Source organism: Brettanomyces bruxellensis, chromosome 8 (assembly GCF_011074885.1).
Source record: "Brettanomyces bruxellensis chromosome 8, complete sequence".
NCBI lineage: Eukaryota > Fungi > Ascomycota > Pichiomycetes > Pichiales > Pichiaceae > Brettanomyces > Brettanomyces bruxellensis.
Window position 1 is genome coordinate 2828605 of NC_054689.1, and position 13129 is coordinate 2841733.

Sequence of the window (13129 nt, forward strand, 5' to 3'; positions counted from 1 at the left end):
TCCAAGGCACCAGCCGACGGGTCGATTGACTTCAGGCTTTTGCATATACTTTGTGTCATGCCCAGTACAGCTTAATGATAATGATAAAGATCTGGAAGTTTCTGAGAATACAGATGGTCATACATTATAGTTTGGGAAAATATCTGGATACAAGTAAACCTTCATATATATACATATAGGAATTACACTTGGAATGATATTACGTGAAAGCATATAGTGTAAAGACAACTAACTAATACAATCCTGTGCTGTCTCCTTATCTAGTCTTCAATCAACAAGCCGAGTATGCAGTGAAAAAAGCAAGAAAAAGCAATAAACATATCCAAGCAACCTCAAAAGTAGTACCCTAGAAATAAACACTAGCAAGAAGTTACAAGACATACTAATTATAACTACGACACATTTAAAAAGAAACAAATTCAATTTGACTATATATAAAAAGTGAAAATCATAAAACCGAAAACTCAAAGATCATTAGCGAGACTCCCAACTCAATCGATGGAGATCTTTTTGACGTTCTGCGAGTTCTTAACCTTTGGAACCTGCAAAGTCAAAATACCATCCTGGAAGCCTGCCTTGATGTTTTCACCGTCGACATTCTGTGGTAAAGTCAAAGACCTCTCAAACTTACCATATTGAATCTCACTGTGCACAACAGTGTCACCTTCCTTCTCCTCATTCTTGGTCTCTGGAATTTCACCCTTGATGCTCAACAAGTGACTGTCCTTATCGAAGTTGATATCCAAGTGGTCCTTTGCAGCACCTGGAACAGAAACCTTTAGAGTGTAAGATTTCTCGTTTTCGTGCACATCTAATGCTGGAATGAACGTGTCCTCATCAAAGGCGGAGCCAAAGAATGGATCGTTGTAGAATGAAAGTAGTGAATTCTGCTTTTCCTGGTCACCCTTCTTTGCCGGAGCGCCTTGCTTTGGGGCTTTAGCAACAGCCTTTTTGTCATCTGGCTTCAAGGACTTCCTGTTTCCTCTCTTGTTTGAAGTCTGGCCAATTGCCTGGTGGACCTGATCAACTGCATCCGCAATGTCATCAACGAAATCATACAATGGAGTGTATGGGGAAGAGTATGGGTTGAAGAAGAAAGACATGTTTGAAGTAATTGTTTAAGCGCTTGTAATTAAAATTTGATATATTGCACTGATCTAAGTAGAGTATCTGTGAAACTAAAATGTTCTGGTGATAGAGAATGATTTGTACTGAGATGTAGTCGCAAATTTTAGTGTCATTTAACTGTACCATCCCCTCCTTTTATAGTTGATAAATTTTAGTAAGTACAAAAGACTGTAGTCGGGGCACCCAAGGATCATAGTTCCGGGATTTTCCACAATTTGCTAGAAATTTCCGTTTTGGGAATCGCCACCTCAAAAAAATTTCTGGAGGCCACACCCCACAAAAGCAGCAGCCAAAAGTGAATCACCAGCAGTCGATTGTTATTATTCTAGAAATTGCTGCATTCTTCGGGTTCTGTGGGGTTTCGATACACGGAATTGTCGGATGCTTTTCGCCGGGCCTGGTTTGGGGAACCTTTGCAAATTGGTTGTTGTGAGCAAGTAAGAAAAAGATAGAAAATTAAAATTAAAATAAAATTAAGCGCCGGATGATGACACGAGTCGTGATTTATTGATGAAAAACAAGCTGCTGAAAATTCTCGAAACAGTGGATGAACCATTGTGGTTATTGGAGTTGTAGGAAGGCGACAATGCAGCAAGAGAAGGGAGTAGACTCTAGAACTTGAAGGGATGAAGTTGCTACTGTAGTTATTGCCAATACCGAAGATATGACATAGAGAGTACAGTATTTGCAATCCTAGTCTTAGTATTGTTACTTGCCTTTACTATTGTTAGTGTACTATTACCCTTACTATTACCCTTACTGTTGCCTCTATTGTTAGTATACTATTACTTTTACTATTCCTTACTATTACTCTTACTATTCCTTACTATTGTTAGTATACTATCACCCTTAGTACTGCCTGTACTACCACCCTTACTACTGCCTGTACTACCACCCTTACTATTATTTCTGTTACTATTATTATACACTAGCGCTGAGATCACTCGGCATGAAATCCAAAGTCATTCATCACGGTGTCAATATCCTTAAACAACAGGTCGGAGTCAATGTCTTTGGCGAGATCCCATGAATCAAGCGAGAATACAGGAGTGTCTGGTGATCTGGAATTCGTGGTTTGTTGAGAGTTTTGGTGCAAGTCTTGGGAATTTTGGTGTGAATCCTGAGAGTTTTGATGTAAATCCTGAGAGTTTTGATGTAAATCCTGAGAGTTTTGATGTAAATCCTGAGAATTACGATGTTGATCCTGATAAGGACGATCCACAGGCGACCGATGGACAAAAGGAGAACTCTGTGTGCTGCTTTCTCTGTCTGTGTTGTCGCTGAGAGATATTGGCTGAGGGTCTAAAGGAATTGTTGAGATGATCTTTCTTGCATCTGACTCGGGGTGTAGGGACTCAGACAATGACCGGCGGTGAGGTTTTTTGGAGGAGTCTTTGTTGGATCCGCCAGGATTGTTTTGAAGATCTTCCCTGGTATGATTTCCCGAGCCTTGATTCTCTCCACTTTGATTCTCTCCATCTTCATTCTTTCCATTTTGCTTCTCATCATTCTCTCCATTTTGATTCTCCTCGCTCTGATTCTCTCCATCCCCCGCAGCCTCGGCAGCCTCGGCAGCCTCGCGGTCAGCCTTGTCCTTCTGCTCCGGGTGGAGCTGGATCATGCCGCATTTCCGGCGGAGAATCCACAAAGAGTCAAAAAACACACTGGCACACATTCTGGACCGGACAACCACGGTGGGAGACAGCAGGCGGCGGCGGTGGAGAGTTTCGAACAGCCCCCACATGCACCGCATGATGCCGGAGGCCCGGTAGGCGAGATCATGCTTTATGACAGAAGCATGTTGGCAGAGGGCGACTGCGTCGAGGTAAGCGGTTTTGCCCCGAGCCACGTCGAGCAACGGAGCATACGAGGAGAGCACGAGCCGGGCAATCACGCAGGCAGCCTGCCAGATGGTCACGGTGTACACAGGCGGGAGGTGGGCGGCAAAACCGTGATTTCTGTGCTGGGAGGCTGTACAGTGGCGAATGAGGGCAAGCGACGCGTCGTAGGCCTTGAGAAGACCGCGGGCCAGGTCGTAGGGAGGCGCCTTGTCGGCGTCGAAGAAGTAGTATGTGGTGAGGTGCAGGCGGGCGGCGAGCAGCGAAAGAAGACGGAAGTCGTCGATCGGCGCGTCGATTGGCGCGTCGGCGCCGTGCAGCTGGAGCGCGTCGAGCTCGGCCTCGAGGAGTCGGAGCAACGGGTAGCGTTCCGGCAGGCCGGCGAGCATGAGCGGGTCGAAGGGGTTGCTGTTGAGCGCGCGGGCGAGCCGGGATTCGAAGCGCTGCACGGCAAGCATCTGGCGGAGCTGCGTCGGGACGATCGACGCGTCAATCGACGCGTCAATCGACGCACCCACCCCAGTCGCCGGCTGCACCCCCGTCACACTCGGGAACCCGAACGCCGTCGCGATGATTTGCGACACCACGTTGCAGGCAGCCCACGTGCGGGCCTGCTCGCGGAGCAACCGCGGGTTGTTGGTGGTTAGGCCGTCGGCTGAGTGTCCCGGAATGTGTAGGCCTATCCGGATAGCCTGGAAGAGGGCAATTCCAGCCGAGTACCAGGAGGAATCGGCACTGATGGAGGATGTGAGTGGTGGCCAGAACGTGTACAAGAGGAAGGCCTGCACTGTGTACACGCTGCAGACGTTTAAAACCGGTTCATCGAGCTCTGAGGGTGCGTATCTGGTGATTGGGGCGATGGAGAGCTCTGCAAGTGCCGATTTGAGTCTTGGCGACAGCTCGAAGTACATCCGGCGGGCTTTTTCGCGGGGGACCGTCCTGGAGCTGAAAGTCCGCAATGCGGTGGCCATCAGTGTCCAGAAGAGGATCGGACAAAGCCTGTAGATGCAGTCAATGCCCCTGGAAACGTCCACAACGGGCAAAGACGGCTGGTAGTGCCGGACAAAGTGCGAAAACAGCTGCGAGATCTGCCCGGGGGTGAGTGTCAGGTCCCCGAGGGTTCTGCTGATCGATGCGGCCGGGTAGTTTTGATTGTTAGGTGGGGTGTTTTGGTTTGTATGCTTGTTTGGCGAGGTGTTTTGATTTGGTAATGTATTTGATGTACTTGGTGAGGCATTTTCATTTGGTAATGTGTGTTTATTTGGTGAGGTATTTGATGCATTTGATGTATTTGATGTATTTGATGTACTTTGTAATTTATTCGATGTGTTTGATGTATTTTCATTTGGTAATGTATTTGATGTACTTGATGTACTTGATGTACTTGGCAATGCATTTCGATTTAGCAATGCATGTCGATTCGCTAGATGTGGCAATTGCGATCGTTGATTTGGCTGTGGCAGAGGGGATGGCTGATTTGATAGTGGTGATTGCTGACTTGGCAGCTGTGATTGCCGATTTAGTTGCATCCGCTGACTTAGCTGCATCTGATTTAGTTGCATCTGACTTAGCTGCACCTGACTTAGTTGCGTCTGCTGACCCGATAATCGTCCACTTGATAATTGCCCACTTGGTAGCTGCGATAACATACTCTCTCGTAGTTGCACTTGTTGAAGTGGCGTGGGTGGCAACGGTGTCGGTAATTGTGCCGGCGACTGAGTCTGTGCTAGTGGGGTGGGCGGCAGTGGAGTAGACGGCATGGAATTTGACCCAACTGGTGTAGGAGACAATGAATTGAACGCAAGCAAATTTGGCGGCATTTGTGCAACCGGCTTTCGTCCAAAGTACGACGCCTGAGGCCTCAAAATAGGCGCCTGAGGTGCTAAATACTGCAGTCTCTGCCTCATTAGCTCGTAATCCCGCTCCATCCGTGCAATTTGAACTCGCTTAAATGTCCGCTTGTAGTCAGAATCCAAAACGCACTCTATCTTTCTCTTTGCACACCTGCTGCAGGGACCCGGAGCTCGGTCAAACGCATCACACCGTGCCTTCTGCTGCCTGCACTCCCTGCATGCAATCTTCTTGGGCCTTTTCTTCCTTTTTCGGCCTGCTTTGCCTGCATCATGCTCACTTGAACTATCCTCATTGTGTCCTGCCTCCATATGCACGTCATCACCCACTTCGCTCGGCACTCTGCTGCCCCTTTCATTGCTCTTCCTCCCGCTTCTCTCTATTTCTATAATGCTGGTATGCCCAGTCATACATCCAAGCCTGTTTCTGTGCGAATTGATGCATGTTAGTATTCAATTACTATCTGTTGTTTTGCTCCAGTCTTTGCGCTTCTATTCATAATCCTTGTTGTTTCTTTATACCTTATATCATTTCTTCATAACCTATGTTGTTTCTTCCTAACTTATATCGTTTCCTTGTAATGTCAGTTGCTCATGAATCAATTGTTTCTTCATAATTTGTTGTCTCCTCTTGTTGGTTGATTCCTCCTTCTTCCTGCTTTTCTTTCTTCACCCAAGTCCTTATCTCACAACTAATAAGCAAAGCACACTCTCCACACTGAACTCTCCCTTTTCTCTATCCAATTCAATGCTTCTTACCTCTTCCAACTGTTTCTAAACTCCACATTATCTCAACTTACCTTTTACAAAATAATACAGTGCACCAACCTAAAAGTAAGCACTTCAGCTGTAGTCCGTTCTCTGGCTGTCTGGTAAATAAATATAAGCCTGTTGCCTGCTTCCTTTTTCGATGTTCACAAGCCTTTGATGAACACTTTGCCTGGATCTAATCCATCTGATCTGTTTACCAATCCTCAGATTTTCGCACCAGACCGGTACACTAAAATTTTCGCAAAGCAGAATTTCTTTCTAGCAAAAAAGAATAATAAACGTCAACGCGCGTAATCTACCAATTTTCTACTTTCAAAACCTAGCACTGTTTCGCATACCTTCTAGTGGTTGGTGGATCTTTTGCCAATTCATAATCCAGCATCTTTCAATAAACCTCAGCTTTCATCCAAAATTTGAACGTCCAAAAAGCTAATTAAAAAACGCATAATGCCATCTTGCTACAAAGCTTACTTTAGCCACGGAGATAATCCCGGATATTATTACCCTATTCTCCCAGTTTTCAGCATGCATGTTATTGGTGCCGCGTATGGATGCGTTCGTTCTGCTAAGAAATGTACTATCTACCGATACTAAAAAATTGAAAAAAAATAAAAAAAAAAAAATAAAAAATAAAAAATTGAAAAAGTTCGTACTCCAATATCTTTTTTTCACCTATCTTGAAATTTCTGAAAGATACCATTCCTTCCCTTTTGGCTTTATCTGATCAGCAGTCCTCTGGAATTGTCAAAATTGGTTCGGTCTGGTATCAAATATAAAGTATTCATTTTGGGTTCGCCCCTGGACTTGCGGAAACAGTTCCATTTCGAATATCCCGCATCGTTTAGATCGCATACTCCAATATCTCGCTGAAAAGCAGCATTCACAAATTCACAAAGCAGCATGGGTGTGCACTTGTTAACAACAATCAGACAGTCTTCAAGGGACATCAGGCTTCTCTGGTTTAGCGTGTTTGCACGAATGATCGCCTTCGGGTTGACGAATCAGGTGCTTACTCTTTATTTGAAATCTTTGGGTATCCAAGAGTCGAAAATCGGTGTTTTCATGTCTCTCACAATGATTGGTGACTCGGTACTTTCGTACTTGTTGACGTGGAATGCAAACTCTATTGGCACAAGGCGTGTTATGCGGATAGGCTCCTTCCTAATGTTTGCTTGCGGTTCCGTTTTTGCCTCCGGTACGAAAAACTTTCATCTTCTTTTGGTGGCAGCTGTTTTTGGTGTCATTTCTCCCTCTGGCGGCGATACCGGACCCTTTAAGACAATAGAAGAGTCTGTTCTCGCAAAACTAACTCCACTTAACCATCGTCCCGAGGTTTATGCCGTTCATGGAACTCTGGCTGCAGTTGGTTCTTCGTGTGGAAATCTTCTCGGTGGCTTTTTTGTGCAGGAGCTGGTTTCCAACAGAGGTCTCTCATACTGTGATGCCTATCGATACTCCTTTTACATCTTCTGTACCATCTCGCTTATAAAATATGTGACGATGCTTTTCATGTCCAGAAAATGCGAGCCTTCCTACATTCCTCGCTTTGAAAGGTTGGATGGTTTGTCTTCCCACCAAAACACAGACTGTGTTTCTTCATGTTCAACAGCAAAGGCCTCCGGCAGATCGACTCCAGTGGAACGTACAGCATTGTCTTCTTCTTCTTCATCCTCCAATATCACTGATCAGGAAGATACACCTCTACTTCACGAAGAAACTCCTCTTCTTCACAATTCTTCTTCATCTCAACAGGAGAACACACTCACTGGATTATCGCCAAAGTCACAGTTCATTCTTATAAGACTCTTGATTCCTTTCATGACAGATTCACTTGGATTTGGTTTCATGCCATCTGCATGGGTTGTCTATTACTTCAACATGCGGTATGCTCCCACCGCTGCTATTCTCGGTATCATATTTGGAACTACCGATCTTATCGTGTCTCTTTCGGCCATTCCCTCTGCCTGGATGTCCAAGATATGGGGTCCTCTTAGGTCTACCATCCTGACACAGATACCCTGTGGTTTGTTCTTTATGGCCATCCCAATTATCGGTAAAGCTCTCCCGGTTGCAACCACTTTGTACCTTCTCAACCAGGCTACGACAGCATTCGATGTCGTGCCACGACAAATCATACTTACGTCGCTTATCGCGTCGAACGACTTGCCAAAGGTGCTCGGAACAGTTAACATTGCCAAGCAGATTGCAAGATCGATCTCACCATGTTTCACTGGAATTCTTGCAGAGCATGGATTCTTGTGGACTTGCTTCCTTATTTCCGGCTTCTTGTTGATTTTGGCTAATATTATTCTAGGAACAACATTCTACGGCATCGATAGTGTTATCGCTGAAAAGGAGAGTACAGAGCATCAAATAGAACAATCGCACGAGTAAATGCTTTACTTATGCGAGAAAGATAAGCAAGAAGACGGAAGAAGTCTTAGTTTAGAGTTTTGCACGAGGCTTATGGTACGTCTCAAATCCAGAGATTGGAGTTTTGGCAATAGCTTAAATACGCCAGGGTAGGAATGGAGTAGAAATAGAGATTCTTCATTATAGGGATTCTTCATTATAGAGATTCTTCATTATAGGGATTCTTCATTATAGAGATTCTTCATTATAGGGATTCTTCATTATAGAGATTCTTCATTATAGAGATTCTTCATTATAAAAATTCTTCATTATAAAGACGAGAGTGACTTGCCTAAAGAAAGCGTCAACTGCATCGATAGAATATAACGAACAAATAATTACATACTTATGCCTAATAAATTTTCATTGCCTGTAAGTTTTTAAAAGCCCGAGCCTTCATAGATAAACAATTATTCATCAGTAGCTATCACCAACTTTCTTCCAATCGCACTTGCTAGGTCTAATTCTGAGTTGCTTCTCGTTATCATACTGCTACTTGCTCCAGACTGCATCTCCGTTTGAAGCTGTGAGTGCTCCACCATCGAATCTACATCAAAATAATCGTAGCCACCCAAAATCTGAGTATCTGCAATTTTTTCCCCATTGAATACTCTGTTTGTGTCTTGAGCAGTCGACTGATTCGATGCAACCATCTTCATAGGAATTGACTCAAGGTAGTCTTGCAATTGCTGAGAGCGGATTTTCGCACTGCCACTCACCTTGTTGATTAATGATGTATCATTAGTCTTTTTTACCACCGACTTCCAAATGTTCTTGAGCTCCAGAAGAACTCCAACCAACGTGTCCAAAAGCCGATCGGTCTGTCTCCATTGGGAAGAGGCAACAAAGCTGATTGATGCATCCTTGATGATGTATCCTATTCCAAAGCCAGTACTGATGGATGGAGTAATTCCGAACATGTGTAAAGCAGAATTTCCACAGTTTGCTGCAAGCATTTCCGGACCATAAAGCTTGTCAACCTCTGCGTCAAACAAAAATACAGGAATCCTCGACCCATCGATGTGTGGCAAGTCCGGATGCAACTTGTTGAGCAAATCAAAGTTGATAAAAGCTGCCCTCAGGGCCGATAAATGCCGCTCAAAGCCTTTTCCGTCAGATGCACCTCTAACCTTGTCTCTGTGTTCCTTCACAGCTTTCAAGAAAAGAGTCCACTTGACCTCGTTGCTTTTTCCGGTGATAAATGTCCGGCAAAGCTCAAGAAGTGCTTCAGATTGGGTTGCAACCGGCTCAGTCCTTGCATCTCTGAATTTTCTGGTTGTAACTGGCTCAAGAGTTGAAACTGGATGTCCGTATAGTGCAAAATGCGCCAATTGAATTGCAACCTGGACTACCGAGTCTGCTGGAAGCTGCATTCTTTCCTTTATATACTGCTTTCCAAAAGTGGTAATCGAACGGAACACGTACTCATGCTGGTTGATGATATCGGTGAGTCTTGTCTCGGCCAAATGAATTGCAGTACGTAGATCGTTTGGTAATTTGAATATCACCTTCTGCTGCCTAGGCTTACTGATTTTCTCGTTAATTGGAACCGTATTTGTGTTTCCCCAGAGTGTGTAGTGGTTTCCGTTTATTTTCCTTGCAAGTCTAAGAATGGAGTCAGTATAAATATCACTTAGTAGGCGCAAAACAGCAGTTCCATCCATAATAGCCGCCGGGTATATACATGCCGCAACTGAGTTGGGCGTAACAACAAAGCAGAGCTTATCGTAAAGCCTGTTAATGCATGTTCCAACCTGAATTCCTCTTTCGTCAGTGCGTGTTGTTCCATGAGATGCAAATTGGACTCTTTCCAGGTCTGAATGAGGCGCTTCGTGATCTAGGCAAACTACAAAGAGTGCAGAATCGATTGTGTGCAATTGTTCAGGGTTTGTTTCTTCAAGTCTCTTCCTGATATATCTCCAGGTTGGCTTTGTTTCGGTTGAAAAGGTGGCAACCGAGCTCCGGGCTGCTTGTAAAGGATCAGTGCTTGCTGAATCCTCTAAAATTTCTTTGAATCTCTTTGTTAACTCGTATTTGGAGAACCAGATCTGGCCTGTCTCCTTTGATAAGACCTCGAGCGAGTAAATTTGACCCCTTGAAATGACAATTATATGTCTTGAAGAGGGGTATTTCTTAATCTGTATGCCAATGCCTCTGGTTTCGTCATGCGGAACCATCGTAGTTCCAAAAATGTTGTAATACGAGTTCATTGTGAGAGCTTTTCTGTTTTTAGATGGTGTGAAATCTGGACTTAGCTTGTTCTCCCTGAGGGCACGAAGAAACCTCAATGCAGAAACTGTAAAAAGTGAAGCCCGAAATGATTGTGAAGGTGTAAAGTTTTTGAGAGGATCATCTTCAAGAATGAAGAATGGGTTTCTGGGCAATGTTTGGCTTCTCAATGATCCATAAACTGTTCCAGTAGCTGGAGAGATTGCTGAGCAATCTAGATAGCTTGAATTTTCATCATACGACTGTTTCAAATGCTTCTGGATGACTTGTGCCACCTCTGATTGGACAAATTCCTGTGCTTTCTTTTCAAGATCTTCGAATTGCTCCGGGGAACTCAACGGCTTCACAGCCAATAAGGCTTGCCCAATAGTCGACTGAACTTCCGGTAGTGGGAGTTTTGGAAGTGAATCCTCGTATTCAAAAGTGGGCATTGTACAGCTTCTAGAAATCGAAAAATCAAAAAGCCTTGCTTTGCAAGATATTCAAAATCCCCGAATGCGAACTATCATAATTTGCAAAACTGATATATCTTAAATGGTGTGTATCCCCCACTTATATATGTTTTAGGTAGGGACATCTTTTTCTTGTTTTGTACTCCACCTAGATATAGTAGTTACAAAATTGGTATTGGGGTACCTAGCCTAAATTTGCATATTAGGACAAAAGGAATGAGGGCATGTGGTTAAACTAATCGGAACAAAGCCGGGAGCAATATAAGTTTAACCGGTTCAGGGTACGTCTCACGCAGGCATTACTTTGGTCTAATTTTGGTTGCTGATTAGTGCTAAAATGTTAATCGTAACATTGACGTTTCAAAAAGTGCCGCTCGTGCGAACATTGTATCAGGCTTTGTTTGGCAAGGGTGGGAAAGGTGAAAAATGCGGGGTACGCAAAAAGTCACGGAAATCTTCAGATGAGCATCCATGCTTACCGACGCATACAGTCGCGTCTGTGTTTTTTGACTTCCTATTCCGGAGGATATGTCAATTTTGGAGATAAGGTTCGCGGGCTTTCGTCATAGAGGTGCGAGGGTGTGGCAAAATGATTTTTCGTACCGCAAGGGGTTTCAAGGAATGTGGTAGGAAAGAAGGCATTTTTCTTGTTTCCAAAGCTATTTTACCAAAATAATGAATATATGTGTTCGTTTGCAACATGGTTGTAACAGAGTTTCTGTGTAATAGTTCTATTCTCATGAACATGTAGGTAAAGTGGCCTACTCGGCACGTGACAAGCGAGCAAAAGTGGGCTTTTTTTGCGCGAAAAAATTTTTTCTAGCCCTGCCATTTCTTATCGTGAGATGTGAAAAATTGCGAGGCACAAAAATTGGTAGGGTGGAAAAAAAAAAAAGCGAGAGTAAGTAAATTGAGAACACATTGACGATCCAAACTTTCTTTATCACATCTTGAAGTTCGTCCGTACAACAACAGGTTCACTTAAGGCCATCATATATAGCATACATCATGTCTGAAGAACAGAAGCCAGTCGAAGAACAACCAGTGGAGGAAGTTCCAGCCGAGGAAACTCCAGTTGAAGAAGCTCCAGCTGAAGAAGTTGAAGTTGAAGAAGAAGTTATTGCAGAGCCAGAACCAGAGTTCAAGTTTGTTGAGTTGGCTACACCAATCCCAAAGAGCATCCAGACCGGAGCCAAGGAGGTTAAGTTGTTCAACAAGTGGTCTTTTGAGGGAATCACTGTCAAGGACATCTCATTGGCTGACTACATCCAGGTCAGACAGCCAATCTTTGTTCCTCACACTGCCGGAAAGTACGCCAACAAGAGATTCAGAAAGGCACAGTGCCCTATTGTTGAGAGATTGACCAACGCCATCATGATGAACGGAAGAAACAACGGTAAGAAGCTCAAGGCTGTGAGAATCGTCAAGCACTCTATGGAGATCATTAATGTCATCACTGACCAAAACCCATTGCAGGTTCTTGTTGATGCCATCGTTAACACAGGTGCAAGAGAAGACACCACCCGTGTTGGTTCTGCCGGTGCCGTCAGAAGACAGGCTGTTGATGTTTCCCCATTGAGAAGAGTCGACCAGTCCATCTCATTGTTGACTACTGGTGCTAGAGAGGCTGCTTTCAGAAACATCAAGACCATTGCTGAGTGCTTGGCCGAGGAGTTGATCAACGCTGCCAAGGGTTCTTCTACTTCCTTCGCTATCAAGAAGAAGGATGAGTTGGAGAGAGTTGCCAAGTCCAACCGTTAATGAGTTGTTGTTGTTTTTGCAGCTTAGGTATAGTAATATAATCCAGATTATAGATTTTTACTGTAGGTATTTAATTTTGCCAGGGATGTATCGTTTTTCTCGAGGTTTACGCTGTCTTTGGCTTGCTATTATGCAGTGCTCTTTTAGCACTCTGCTGTCTGGTAGTCTTCGGTTTTACGGCCCAGTTTCATCAACTTCGTTCAACTAACTACCTTGACCAACTTCAAAAGTAGCCACCATCACACTAAACATTACGTAGATCTTTTGTCAAGCTTTACTTGGATGTTCACACAAAACTTCACAATGGTATTCAGACTCAGCTTCATGTTGGAATCCACATTGTAATTTTCTTACTTGACTTCACACAGAATTTCAGTCCCTATTCACACTAACACACACTTTGCACTTCCCTGCTTAAAAATAGACGCCATCTGCAAGATTCCAAATTCTTTCTTCAATAACCCAGTACACCCTAACACATCTGGTTTGGCAATCATACATTTACTACTCCGATTTTCGACCCTGGAATTATGGTGCGTCTTTTCCTATTTTTAAACTGCTACTTTGCAAATTTTCTGTTTTTCCGTTTTTTTGGAGTGTACAGTTAGTGCTCTAGTTTTTTGAAAACTTATGTATACACCTTTGGGAGATTTATATTGTCTTACTGAATTTTCCGTACGCTACTTGT

The 13129-nt window shown here is 43.9% G+C and overlaps 5 protein-coding genes across 5 annotated transcripts; 2 read left to right on the forward strand and 3 right to left on the reverse strand.

The window, feature by feature from the left end:
• Positions 1-491: 491 nt before the first annotated feature.
• Positions 492-1103, reverse strand: BRETT_001436 (uncharacterized protein; the record flags this gene model as incomplete). Its single annotated transcript, XM_041279989.1, has 1 exon — positions 492-1103. One exon carries the CDS (start codon positions 1101-1103, stop codon positions 492-494), a length of 612 nt encoding a protein of 203 aa, XP_041138203.1.
• A 965-nt stretch (positions 1104-2068) lies between these two features.
• BRETT_001437 (uncharacterized protein) lies at positions 2069-5227 on the reverse strand (the record flags this gene model as incomplete). The annotated part of the gene is made up of 1 exon (XM_041279990.1): positions 2069-5227. The coding sequence occupies one exon, from the start codon at positions 5225-5227 to the stop codon at positions 2069-2071; it is 3159 nt and encodes a 1052-aa protein (XP_041138204.1).
• A 1260-nt stretch (positions 5228-6487) lies between these two features.
• BRETT_001438 (uncharacterized protein) lies at positions 6488-7981 on the forward strand (the record flags this gene model as incomplete). Its single annotated transcript, XM_041279991.1, has 1 exon — positions 6488-7981. The coding sequence occupies one exon, from the start codon at positions 6488-6490 to the stop codon at positions 7979-7981; it is 1494 nt and encodes a 497-aa protein (XP_041138205.1).
• A 428-nt stretch (positions 7982-8409) lies between these two features.
• BRETT_001439 (uncharacterized protein) lies at positions 8410-10659 on the reverse strand (the record flags this gene model as incomplete). The annotated part of the gene is made up of 1 exon (XM_041279992.1): positions 8410-10659. The coding sequence occupies one exon, from the start codon at positions 10657-10659 to the stop codon at positions 8410-8412; it is 2250 nt and encodes a 749-aa protein (XP_041138206.1).
• Positions 10660-11688: 1029 nt separating this feature from the next.
• RPS5 (ribosomal protein S5) lies at positions 11689-12441 on the forward strand (the record flags this gene model as incomplete). Its single annotated transcript, XM_041279993.1, has 1 exon — positions 11689-12441. The coding sequence occupies one exon, from the start codon at positions 11689-11691 to the stop codon at positions 12439-12441; it is 753 nt and encodes a 250-aa protein (XP_041138207.1).
• Positions 12442-13129: the final 688 nt, after the last annotated feature.